The following is a 13171-nucleotide window of genomic DNA, read 5'->3' as shown; positions in this document are numbered from 1 at the left end:
AAGTATTTGCCTCAAATACGAATACGAGCCATTATTAATTTTTGTATAGTGCCAGCATATTCTGTTGTGCTTTAAAGTTGAGAACAAACACCATAATAAAACGAGACTGGGTTTTAACAGATACACAAGAGAATAGAGGACCCTTTTCACAAATTTACGATCAGCCAGATAATAGGACTTTGATACATGAGGATAAGTGCTACCCATCACTTATTGGTCCAGCCTGATTACAAGGTTAAAAAGTGCTTGGTTGGGCTACATGATCCAGTTGCCCAGCAATGTTGGTTTGGGGTCAGTGAGCTCTGGGATTATAGAAAGAGAACACCTCTAAGTTTTGCATAGACTTTGTAGTAGAACAGTAATCTGGAAGAATAATTTAGGGACGTTAAGTGGGTGGTTCACAAATTTGATAAGCCTTGCAAGTATGGTGGCCAATCCCAGGATCGGGCCAAAAACGGATAGGATTCAATCCCGGGATTGGAAGCTCCAATCCCGGGGATTGAGGGATCAGCATTGAGCGTCCACAGGACGCCCAGACGCTGCCTGGTTTCCTTCTTCCGGCTCCCCAGTGCAGCATGAGAGGTCACGCTGCACCGTCACACGCCGCTGGGTGTCATCAGGAGAGAGCGGAGGATGTACCCCACCCGCCCCTGATATATGTTGAATTATGTGTGCAGGGCGAGGGGGCGGCCACATAGTTAAAAGCCAATCCCGGGAATCCCGGGATTGCCCATTTTTCAATCCCGATATCCTTCAGAATGCTCTCTAGTCTGAAGGGTTAAGCGTGAAAGGGGTAAACTATTTATTTTTTATTTTTTTTACTGAACGGTTTCTAGATATTAAGATTGTTTGCTTGAAATTTGTCTCTTTATACAGTCGAGAAACCTACAATGCTCTCACCAACTGGCTGACAGATGCACGGATGCTAGCCAGTCAAAACATTGTAATTATACTGTGCGGGAACAAAAAAGACTTGGATGTCGACCGTGAAGTTACATTTTTAGAAGCGTCTCGATTTGCACAAGAAAATGGTGAGTATAGTGTGTGTTATCGTAAGTAGGGAGGGTAAGATTGGGGTGTACGTTTTCTGTTTTAATCAAACTTTTCTGGTCATTATGACAGAAAAGATTGCCTAGTGTGAGTGTATTCTGGAAGCTTTCTGTCTGCAGAGACAGACATTGTAGAGTTAATAAGTCAGTACTTAAGGTGCTCCTTCAGTCCAGGTCTTGCTTGCCTGTATTGCACACTATTCATGAGATTGGAGGCAGTTCCTGGTCTCCTTCTCTTTCTCCATTGGTCCAACCTCCAGGGAAGTTGCAGAATGTGGCACCTGAGGTTGCCAGGTGAGATGTTGAATTGAAAATGCAAGTAGCTAATTTAGCAGAGGACAGCTCCTGTCTGGATATTTTTTTTGTGTACAACCTCCATTTATTGAAAATGGTTTGTGGAAATTCCCCCCATCCCTCATAAATGCTGTCTAGGTTTAGAAACTTTGTACTGTACCTTTTATTTTTTTTCTGTGGTTCATTGACTCACCAGTATCTGTTATCCTTCTACACTAGGCTGTGAATAGTTGCAACGGAGCAAGTGGTAAATGACTGATGCTGCAATTACTATGAAAGCATTTTGAAGCGTTTTGCTTACTCTTGTCTGATATTTGCCAGAATACACATCTTCCAGTGATCAATATGTTTACCACTATAATGGTGTGCAGTAGCAGTAAGATATGCATTTCTAGTAGTTTTATTTTTCTCTAACGTCCTAGTTGATGCTGGGGACTCCGTAAGGACCATGGGGAATAGACTGGCTCCGCAGGAGACATGGGCACTTTAAGAAAGAATTTAGATTCTGGTGTGCTCTGGCTCCTCCCTCTATGTCCCTCCTCCAGACCTCAGTTTGAATCTGTGCCCGGACGAGCTGGGTGCTGTTCAGTGAGCTCTCCTGAGCTTGCTGTAAGAAAGTATTTTGTAAGGTTTTTTATTTTCAGGGAGCTCTGCTGGCAACAGACGCCCTGCATCGTGGGACTGAGGGGAGAGAAGCAGCCCTACTCTCTGAAGATAGGTCCTGCTTCTTAGGCTACTGGACACCATTAGCTCCAGAGGGATCGTACACAGGATCTCACCATCGTCGTCCGATCCCAGAGCCGCGCCGCCGTCCCCCTCGCAGAGCCGGAAGACAGAAGCCGGGTGAGTATGAGAAGCAAAGAAGACTTCGAAATCGGCGGCAGAAGACTCCGTTCTTCACATGAGGTAACGCACAGCACTGCAGCTGTGCGCCATTGCTCCATACACACCTCACATACTCCGGTCACTGTAAGGGTGCAGGGCGCAGGGGGGGGCGCCCTGGGCAGCATATGGACCTCTGTTGGCAAAAGTAAGCATATATACAGTTGGGCACTGTATATATGTATGAGCCCCCGCCAAAAAGATATGTATTTTAGCGGGACAGAAGCCCGCCGTCGAGGGGGCGAGGCTTCTCCCTCAGCACTCACCAGCGCCATTTTTTCTCCACAGCTCCGCTGAGAAGAAGCTCCCCAGGCTCTCCCCTGCAGATCACGGTAGAAAAAGGGTAAAAAGAGAGGGGGGGGGGGGGCACATAATTAGGCGCTAAAAACACAAATACAGCAGCTACTGGGTGACAATTAAGTTACTGTGTTATTCCTGGGTTATATAGCGCTGGGGTGTGTGCTGGCATACTCTCTCTGTCTCACCAAAGGGCCTTGTGGGGGAACTGTCTTCAAAAAGGGCATTCCCTGTGTGTGTGGTGTGTCGGTACGCTTGTGTCGACATGTCTGATGAGGAAGGCTATGTGGAAGCAGAGCGGGAGCAAATGAATGTGGAGTCTCCGCCGACGGCGCCGACACCTGATTGGATGGATATGTGGAAGGTTTTAAATGATAATGTTAATTCCTTGCATAAAAGGTTAGACAAAGCTGAAACCTCAGGACAGTCAGGGTCCCAACCCATGCCTGATCCTATGTCGCAGAGGCCGACAGGGTCTCAGAAGCGCCCACTATCCCAAATTATTGACACGGATACCGACATGGATTCTGACTCCAGTGTCGATTACGATGATGCAAAGTTACAGCCAAAATTGGCTAAATCCATCCGTTATATGATTATAGCTATTAAGGATGTGTTGCACATCACAGAGGAAACCCCAGTCCCTGACAGGAGGGTTCATATGTATGGGGATAAGTAGCCGCAGGTAACTTTTCCCCCCTCACACGAGCTCAATGAATTATGTGAACAGGCGTGGGAATCTCCAGATAAAAAACTGCAGATTTCCAAAAAGATTCTTATGGCGTATCCTTTCCCGCCAGCGGACAGGTTACGCTGGGAATCCTCCCCTAGGGTGGACAAAGCTTTGACACGCTTATCCAAGAAGGTAGCCCTGCCGTCACAGGATACGGCTACCCTCAAAGATGCTGCGGATCGCAAACAGGAGGTTACCCTGAAGTCCATTTATACACATTCAGGTACCTTACTGAGGCCGGCAATCGCGTCGGCTTGGGTGTGTAGTGCTGTAGCAGCTTGGACGGATCCCTTATCTGAGGAACTTGATACCTTAGACAAGGATACTATATTAATGACCCTGGGGCATATTAAAGACGCTGTCCTTGATATGAGAGATGCTCAGAGAGACATTAGCCTACTAGGTTCTAGAATAAATGCTTTGTCGATTTCTGCCAGAAGGGTCCTGTGGACTCTGCAATGGACAGGTGATTCCGACTCAAAAAGGCACATGGAGGTTTTACCTTACAAGGGTGAGGAATTGTTTGGGGAGGGTCTCTCGGACCTGGTCTCCACAGCTACGGCTGGGAAGTCAAATTTTTTGCCATATGTTTCCTCACAACCTAAGAAAGCAAAGTATTAACAAATGCAGTCCTTTCGATCACAGAAAAACAAGAAAGTCCGAGGTGCGTCCTTTCTTGCCAGAGGCAGGGGCAGAGGAAAGAAGCTGCACAACACAGCTAGTTCCCAGGAACAGAAGTCCTCCCCGGCTTCCACTAAATCCACCGCATGACGCTGGGGCTCCACAGGCGGATCTAGGCCCGGTGGGGGCGCGTCTCCGAAATTTCAGCCACAAGTGGGTTCACTCCCAGTTGGATCCCTGGGCAATAGATGTTGTGTCTCAGGGATACAAGCTGGAATTCGAAGAGATGCCCCCTCACCGATACCTCAAGTCGGCCCTGCCAGCTTCCCCCTTAGAGAGGAAAATAGTGTTAACTGCAATTCACAAATTGTATCTTCAACAGGTGGTGGTCAAGGTTCCCCTCCTTCAACAAGGAAAGGGTTATTTCTCTGACGTCCTAGTGGATGCTGGGAACTCCGAAAGGACCATGGGGAATAGCGGCTCCGCAGGAGACTGGGCACAAAAGTAAAAGCTTTAGGACTAGCTGGTGTGCACTGGCTCCTCCCCCTATGACCCTCCTCCAAGCCCCAGTTAGATTTTTGTGCCCGAACGAGAAGGGTGCAATCTAGGTGGCTCTCCTGAGCTGCTTAGAGTAAAAGTTTAAATTAGGTTTTTTATTTTCAGTGAGTCCTGCTGGCAACAGGCTCACTGCATCGAGGGACTAAGGGGAGAAGAAGCGAACTCACCTGCGTGCAGAGTGGATTGGGCTTCTTAGGCTACTGGACATTCGCTCCAGAGGGACGATCACAGGCCCAGCCATGGATGGGTCCCAGAGCCGCGCCGCCGTCCCCCTTACAGAGCCAGAAGAGCAGAAGAGGTCCGGAAAATCGGCGGCAGAAGACGTCCTGTCTTCAATAAGGTAGCGCACAGCACCGCAGCTGTGCGCCATTGCTCTCAGCACACTTCACACTCCGGTCACTGAGGGTGCAGGGCGCTGGGGGGGGGGCGCCCTGAGACGCAATAAAAATACCTTAGATGGCAAAAAAAATACATCACATATAGCTCCTGGGCTATATGGATGCATTTAACCCCTGCCAGAATACATAGAAAAACGGGAGATAGGCTCCGCCCCCTTATCGGCGGCCTTATCTCCTCAGCACACTGGCGCCATTTTCCCTCACAGCTCCGTTGGAGGGAAGCTCCCTGGCTCTCCCCTGCAGTCACTACACTACACTACAAAAAAAGAGAGGGGGGGCACTAATTACGCGCAGTATTAAAGATACAGCAGCTATAAGGGGAAAAACACTTATATAAGGTTATCCCTGTGTGTATATATGTATATATATATATATATATATATATATATATATATATATATAGCGCTCTGGTGTGTGCTGGCAAACTCTCCCTCTGTCTCCCCAAAGGGCTAGTGGGGTCCTGTCCTCTATCAGAGCATCCCCTGTGTGTGTGCTGTATGTCGGTACTTTTGTGTCGACATGTATGAGGAGAAAAATGATGTGGAGACGGAGCAGATTGCCTGTAATAGTGATGTCACCCCCTAGGGGGTCGACACCTGAGTGGATGAACTGTTGGAAGGAATTACGTGACAGTGTCAGCTCTGTATAAAAGACAGTGGTTGACATGAGACAGCCGGCTACTCAGCTTGTGCCTGTCCAGACGTCTCATAGGCCGTTAGGGGCTCTAAAGCGCCCGTTACCTCAGATGGCAGATATAGACGCCGACACGGATACTGACTCCAGTGTCGACGGTGAAGAGACAAAGGTGACTTCCAGTAGGGCCACACGTTACATAATTGAGGCAATGAAAAATGTTTTACACATTTCTGATAATACGAGTACCACCAAAAAGGGGTATTATGTTCGGTGAGGAAAAACTACCTGTAGTTTTCCTGAATCTGAGAAATTAAATGAGGTGTGTGATGATGCGTGGGTTTCCCCCGATAACAACTGATAATTTCTAAAATGTTATTGGCATTATATCCTTTCCCGCCAGAGGTTAGGGTGCGTTGGGAAACACCCCCTAGGGTGGATAAAGCGCTCACACGCTTGTAAGGGCTCTACCCTCTCCTGAGATGGCCGCCCTTAAGGATCCTGCTGATAGAAAGCAGGAGGGTATCCTAAAATGTATTTACACACATACTGGTGTTATACTGCGACCAGCAATCGCCTCCGCCTGGATGTGCAGTGCTGGGTTGGCGTGGTCGGATTCCCTGACTGAAAATATTGATACCCTAGATAGGGACAGTATATTATTGCCTATAGAGCATTTAAAAGATGGATTTCTATATATGCGTGATGCACAGTGGAATATTTGCCGACTGGCATCAAGTCTAAGTGCGTTGTCCATTTCTAACAGTAGAGGGTTATGGACACGACAGTGGTCAGGTGATGCGGATTCCAAACGGCATTTGGAAGTATTGCCTTATTAAGGGGAGGAGTTATTTGGGGTCGGTCTTTCAGACCTGGTGGCCACGGCAACAGCTGGGAAATCCACGTTTGTACCCCAGGTCGCCTCTCAACATGAGAAGACGCCGTATTATCAGGCGCAGTCTTTTCGTGGACAAGCGGGCAAAAGGTTCCTCATTTCTGCCCCGTGACAGAGGGAGAGGAAAAAGGCTGCAGAAATCAGCCAGTTCCCAGAAACAGAAACCCTCTCCCGCCTCTGCCAAGCCCTCAGTATGACGCTGGGGCTTTACAAGCAGAATCAGGCACGGTGGGGGGCCCGTCTCAATGAATTTCAGCGCGCAGTGGGCTCACTCGCAAGTAGACCCCTGGATCCTTCAGGTGATATCTCAGGGGTACAAATTGGAATTCGAGACGTCTCCCCCTCGCCGTTTCCTAAAGTCGGCTTTACCGATGTCTCCTTCTGAAAGGGAGACAGTTTTGGAAGCCATTCACAAGCTGTATTCCCAGCAGGTGATAATCAAGGTACCCCTCCTGCAACAGGGAACGGGGTATTATTCCACACTGTTGTGGTACCGAAGCCGGACGGCTCGGTGAGACCGATTCTAAATCTAAAATCTTTGAACACTTACATACAGAGGTTCAAATTCAAGATTGAGTCACTCAGAGCAGTGATTGCGAACCTGGAAGAAGGGGACTACATGATGTCTCGGGACATCAAGGATGCTTACCTTCATGTCCAAATTTACCCTTCTCACCAAGGGTACCTCAGGTTTATGGTACAGAACTGTCACTATCAGTTCAGACGCTGCCGTATGGATGGTCCACGGCACCCCGGGTCTTTACCAAGGTAATGGCCGAAATGATGATATTCCTTCGAAGGAAGGGAATTTTAGTTATCCCTTACTTGGACGATTCCCTGATAAGGGTAAGATCCAGGGAACAGTTGGAGGTCGGTGTAGCACTATCTCAGGTAGTGTTGCGGCAGCACGATTGGATTCTCAATATTCCAAAATCGCAGCTGGTTCCGACGACTCGTCTTCTGTTCCTAGGGATGATCCTGGACACAGTCCAGAAAAAGGTGTTTCTCCCGGAGGAGAAAGCCAGGGAGTTATCCGAGCTAGTCAGGAACCTCCTAAAACCGAGCCAAGTCTCAGTGCATCAATGCACAAGGGTTCTGGGTAAAATGGTGGCTTCCTACGAAGCAATCCCATTCGGCAGATTCCACGCAAGAACTTTCCAGTGGGACCTGCTAGACAAATGGTCCGGGTCGGATCTTCTGATGCATCAGCGGATAACCCTGTCACCAAGAACAAGGGTGTCCCTCCTGTGGTGGTTGCAGAGTGCTCATCTTCTAGAGGGCCGCAGATTCGGCATTCAGGACTGGGTCCTGGTGACCACGGATGCCAGCCTGCGAGGCTGGGGAGCAGTCACACAGGGAAGGAATTTCCAGGGCTTATGGTCAAGCCTGGAGACATCACTTCACATAAATATCCTGAAGCTAAGGGCCATTTACAATGCTCTAAGCTTAGCAAGACCTCTGCTTCAAGGTCAGCCGGTGTTGATCCAGTCGGACAACATCACGGCAGTCACCCACGTAAACAGACAGGGTGGCACAAAAAGCAGGAGGGCAATGGCAGAAGCTGCAAGGATTCTTCGCTGGGCGGAAAATCATGTGATAGCACTGTCAGCAATTCCGGGAGTGGACAACTGGGAAGCAGACTTCCTCAGCAGACACGACCTCCACCCGGGAGAGTGGGGACTTCACCCAGAAGTCTTCCACATGATTATAAACCGTTGGGAAAAATTTGACAGGTATTGCGCCAGGTCAAGGGACCCTCAGGCAATAGCTGTAGACGCTCTGGTAACACCGTGGGTGTACCAGTCAGTGTATGTGTTCCCTCATCTGCCTCTCATACCCAAGGTACTGAGATTGATAAGATGGAGAGGAGTAAGCACTATATTCGTGTCTCCGGATTGGCCAAGAAGGACTTGGTAACCGGAACTTCAAAAGATGCTCACGGAGGATCCGTGGCCTCTACCTCTAAGAAGGGACCTGCTTCAGCAAGGACCCTGTCTGTTCCAAGACTTACCGCGACTGCGTTTGACGGCATGGCGGTTGAACGCCGGATCCTGAAGGAAAAAAAAGGCATTCCGGATGAAGTCATCCCTATCCTGATCAAAGCCAGGAAGGATGTAACCGCAAAACATTATCACCGCATTTGGCGAAAATATGTTGCGTGGTGCGAGGCCAGTAAGGCCCGACGGAGGAAATTCAACTGGGTCGATTCCTACATTTCCTGCAAACAGGAGTGTCTATGGGCCTGAAATTGGGGTCCATTAAGGTTCAAATTTCGGCCCTGTCAATTTTCTAGCTTCAGTCCCTGAAGTTCAGATGTTGTAAAAGGGGTACTGCATATACAGCCTCCTTTTTTGCCTCCAGTGGCACCTTGGGATCTCAATGTAGTTTTTGGGTTCCAAAAAAGTCACATTGGTTTGAACCACTTAAATCTGTGGAGTTAAAATATCTCGCATGGAAAGTGGTCATGCTGTTGGCCCTGGCCTGGGCCAGGCGCGTGTCAGAATTGGCGGCTTTATCCTGTAAAAGCCCTTATCTGATTTTCCATTCGGACAGGGCGGAATTGAGGACTCGTCCTCCGTTTCTCCCTAAGGTGGTTTTCAGCGTTTCACCTGAACCAACCTATTGTGGTGCCTGCGGCTACTAGGGACTTGGAGGACTCCAAGTTGCTAGACGTTGTCAGGGCCCTGAAAATATGTTTCCAGGACGGCTGGAGTCAGAAAATCTGACTCGCTGTTTATCCTGTATGCACCCAACAAGCTGGGTGCTCCTGCTTCTAAGCAGACTATTGCTCGTTGGATTTGTAGTACAATTCAGCTTGCACATTCTGTGGCAGGCCTGCCACAGCCAAAAATCTGTAAATGCCCACTCCACAAGGAAGATGGGCTCATCTTGGGCGGCTGCCTGAGGGGTCTCGGCCTAACAACTTTGCCGAGCAGCTACTTGGTCAGGAGCAAATACGTTTGTAAAATTCTACAAAATTGATACCCTGGCTGAGGAGGACCTGGAGTTCTCTCATTTGGTGCTGCAGAGTCATCCGCACTCTCCCGCCCGTTTGGGAGCTTTGGTATAATCCCCATGGTCCTTTCGGAGTTCCCAGCATCCACTAGGACGTCAGAGAAAATAAGAATTTACTTACCGATAATTCTATTTCTCATAGTCCGTAGTGGATGCTGGGCGCCCATCCCAAGTGCGGATTGTCTGCAATACTTGTACATAGTTACAAAAATCGGGTTATTGTTGTGAGCCATCTTTTCAGAGGCTCCTCTGTTATCATGCTGTTAACTGGGTTCAGATCACAGGTTGTACGGTGTGATTGGTGTGGCTGGTATGAGTCTTACCCGGGATTCAAAATCCTTCCTTATTGTGTACGCTCGTCCGGGCACAGTATCCTAACTGAGGTTTGGAGGAGGGTCATAGGGGGAGGAGCCAGTGCACACCAGCTAGTCCTAAAGCTTTTACTTTTGTGCCCAGTCTCCTGCGGAGCCGCTATTCCCCATGGTCCTTTCGGAGTTCCCAGCATCCACTACGGACTATGAGAAATAGAATTATCGGTAAGTAAATTCTTATTTATTCGACCATGTTTGTGGTACCGAAACCGGACGGTTCGGTCAGACCCATATTGAATTTAAAATCCCTGAACGTGTACCTAAAAAGGTTCCGGTTCAAGATGGAATCGCTGAGAGCGGTCATTGCAAGCCTGGAAGGGGGGGATTTTATGGTGATTTTGGACATAAAGGAAGCATACCTTCATATCCCCATTTATCCACCTCATCAGGCGTACCTCAGGTTTGTGGTACAGGATTGTCATTACCAATTTCAGACGTTGCCGTTTGGTCTCTCCACGGCTCCGAGAATATTTACCAAGGTAATGGCGGAAATGATGGTACTCCTGCGGAAGCAAGGGGTCACAATTATCCCATACTTGGACGATCTCCTCATAAAGGCGAGGTCAAGAGAGCAGTTGCTGATCAACGTAGCACGTTCTCTGGAAGTGTTACGGCAACACGGCTGGATTCTGAATATTCCAAAGTCGCAGTTGGTTCCTACGACTCGTCTGCCCTTCCTGGGCATGATTCTGGACACAGGCCAGAAAAGGGTTTATCTCCCAATAGAGAAGGTTCAGGAACTCATGACACTGGTCAGGGACCTATTAAAACCAAAACAGGTGTCAGTGCATCACTGCACTCGAGTCCTGGGAAGGATGGTGGCATCGTACGAGGCCATTCCCTTCGGCAGGTTCCATGCGAGGACCTTTCAATGGGACTTACTGGACAAATGGTCCGGATCACATCTTCAGATGCATCGGTTAATCACCCTATCCCCCAGGGCCAGGGTGTCTTTCCTGTGGTGGCTGCAGAGTGCTCACCTTCTCGAGGGCCGCAGATTCGGCATTCAGGACTGGGTCTTGGTGACCACGGATGCAAGCCTCCGAGGGTGGGGAGCAGTCACACAGGGAAGAAATTTCCAAGGTCTGTGGTCAAGTCGGGAGACTTGCCTTCACATCAACATCCTGGAACTAAGGGCCATTTACAACGCCCTACGTCAAGCGGAGGCCCTGCTTCGCGGTCAACCAGTTCTGATTCAGTCAGACAACATCACCGCTGTGGCTCATGTAAACTGACAGGGCGGCACAAGGAGCAGGGTGGCGATGGCGGAAGCCACCAGAATTCTTCGCTGGGCGGAGAATCATGTAAGCGCACTGTCAGCAGTGTTCATCCCAGGGGTAGACAACTGGGAAGCAGACTTCCTCAGCAGGCATGACCTCCACCCGGTGGAGTGGGGACTTCATCAAGAAGTCTACGCACAGCTTGCAAGTTGGTGGGAACTGCCACAGGTGGACATGATGGCATCCCGCCTCAACAAGAAACTACAGAGGTATTGCGCCAGGTCAAGAGACCCTCAGGCGATAGCTGTAGACGCCCTGGTGACACCGTGGGTGTTCCAATTGGTCTATGTATTTCCTCCTCTTCCTCTCAAAGGTGTTGAGAATCATAAGAAAAAGAGGAGTGAGAACAATACTCATTATTCCGGATTGGCCAAGAAGGACTTGGTATCCAGATCTGCAAGAAATGCTCACAGAGGACCCGTGGCCTCTTCCTCTAAGACAGGACTTGTTGCAACAAGGGCCCTGTCTGTTCCAAGACTTATCGCGGCTGCGTTTGACGGCATGGCGGTTTAACGCCGGTTCCTAGCGGAAAAAGGCATTCCAGAGGAGGTCATTCCTACGCTGATAAAGGCTAGGAAGGACGTGACAGCTCAACATTATCACCGTATATGGCGAAAATATGTTGCTTGGTGTGAGGCCAGGAATGCCCCTACGGAGGAATTCCAGCTGGGCCGTTTCCTTCACTTCCTACAGTCAGGAGTGACTTTGGGCCTGAAATTGGGTTCCATTAAGGTCCAGATTTCGGCCCTATCCATTTTCTTTCAAAAAGAGCTGGCTTCTCTACCTGAAGTTCAGACGTTTGTGAAGGGAGTGCTGCGTATTCAGCCTCCTTTTGTGCCCCCGGTGGCACCTTGGGATCTTAACGTGGTGTTGAGTTTCCTGAAATCCCACTGGTTTGAACCACTCAAAACGGTGGAATTGAACTATCTCACGTGGAAGGTGGTCATGCTACTAGCATTGGCTTCGGCTAGGCGTGTGTCAGAATTAGCGGCTTTGTCACATAAAAGCCCCTATCTGGTTTTCCATGCGGATAGAGCAGAATTGCGGACCCGTCCACAATTTCTGCCAAAAGTGGTTTCATCCTTTCATATAAACCAAGCTATTGTGGTGCCTGTGGCTACTACTGACTTGGAGGATTCCGAGTTACTTGATGTGGTCAGGGCTTTGAAGGTTTATGTAGCCAGAACGGCTAGGGTCAGGAAAACAGAATCTTTGTTTATCCTGTATGCTTCCAACAAGCTTGGTGCTCCTGCTTCAAAGCAAACTATTGCTCGCTGGATCTGTAATACGATTCAGCAGGCTCATTCTGCGGCTGGATTGCCGCTGCCAAAATCAGTTAAGGCCCATTCCACTAGGAAGGTGGGCTCTTCTTGGGCGGCTGCCCGAGGGGTCTCGGCATTACAGCTGTGCCGAGCGGCTACTTGGTCAGGTTCAAACACTTTTGCAAAGTTCTACAAGTTTGATACCCTGACTGAGGAGGACCTTGTGTTTGCTCATTCGGTGCTGCAGAGTCATCCGCACTCTCCCGCCCGTTTGGGAGCTTTGGTATAATCCCCATGGTCCTTACGGAGTCCCCAGCATCCACTAGGACGTTAGAGAAAATAAGATTTTACCGGTAAATCTATTTCTCGTAGTCCGTAGTGGATGCTGGGCGCCCGTCCCAAGTGCGGACTTCTTCTGCAATACTTGTTTATAGTTATTGCTGCAATAAGGGCTATGTTATTGTTGCACTGATGCTCTGTTGTTGTTCATACTGTGGACTGGGTAAGTTTATCACAAGTTATACGGTGTGATTGGTGTGGCTGGTATGAGTCTTGCCCTGCATTTCCAAAATCCTTTCCCTGTACTGTCAGCTCTTCCGGGCACAGTTTCTCTAACTGAGGTCTGGAGGAGGGACATAGAGGGAGGAGCCAGAGCACACCAGAATCTAAATTCTTTCTTAAAGTGCCCATGTCTCCTGCGGAGCCCGTCTATTCCCCATGGTCCTTACGGAGTCCCCAGCATCCACTACGGACTACGAGAAATAGATTTACCGGTAAGTAAAATCTTATTTTTTTTTTATGACCGTTACAGGACTAATCCTTAAACTGTTTTGGATTTCAGATTTTTTTCCCCAGAATTTTTTTAAATATTTGCATATAATTA

General features: G+C 48.9%; 1 protein-coding gene across 1 annotated transcript in view; it reads left to right on the top strand.

Annotated features, from left to right (window-relative positions):
• LOC134910021 (ras-related protein Rab-4A) overlaps positions 1–13171 on the top strand; it is a 308271-nt gene that overhangs the window by 88951 nt on the left and 206149 nt on the right. Inside the window, exon 5 of the mRNA XM_063917561.1 lies at positions 877–1031. Coding sequence (XP_063773631.1) covers positions 877–1031 — 155 coding nt within the window. The remainder of the gene's footprint in view (positions 1–876; positions 1032–13171) is intronic.

The sequence above is a fragment of the Pseudophryne corroboree genome, chromosome 4 (genome assembly GCF_028390025.1).
Source record: "Pseudophryne corroboree isolate aPseCor3 chromosome 4, aPseCor3.hap2, whole genome shotgun sequence".
Lineage (NCBI taxonomy): Eukaryota > Metazoa > Chordata > Amphibia > Anura > Myobatrachidae > Pseudophryne > Pseudophryne corroboree.
Note: the sequence above shows the minus strand (reverse complement) of the source record. Positions and strands in the feature narration are given on the sequence as shown.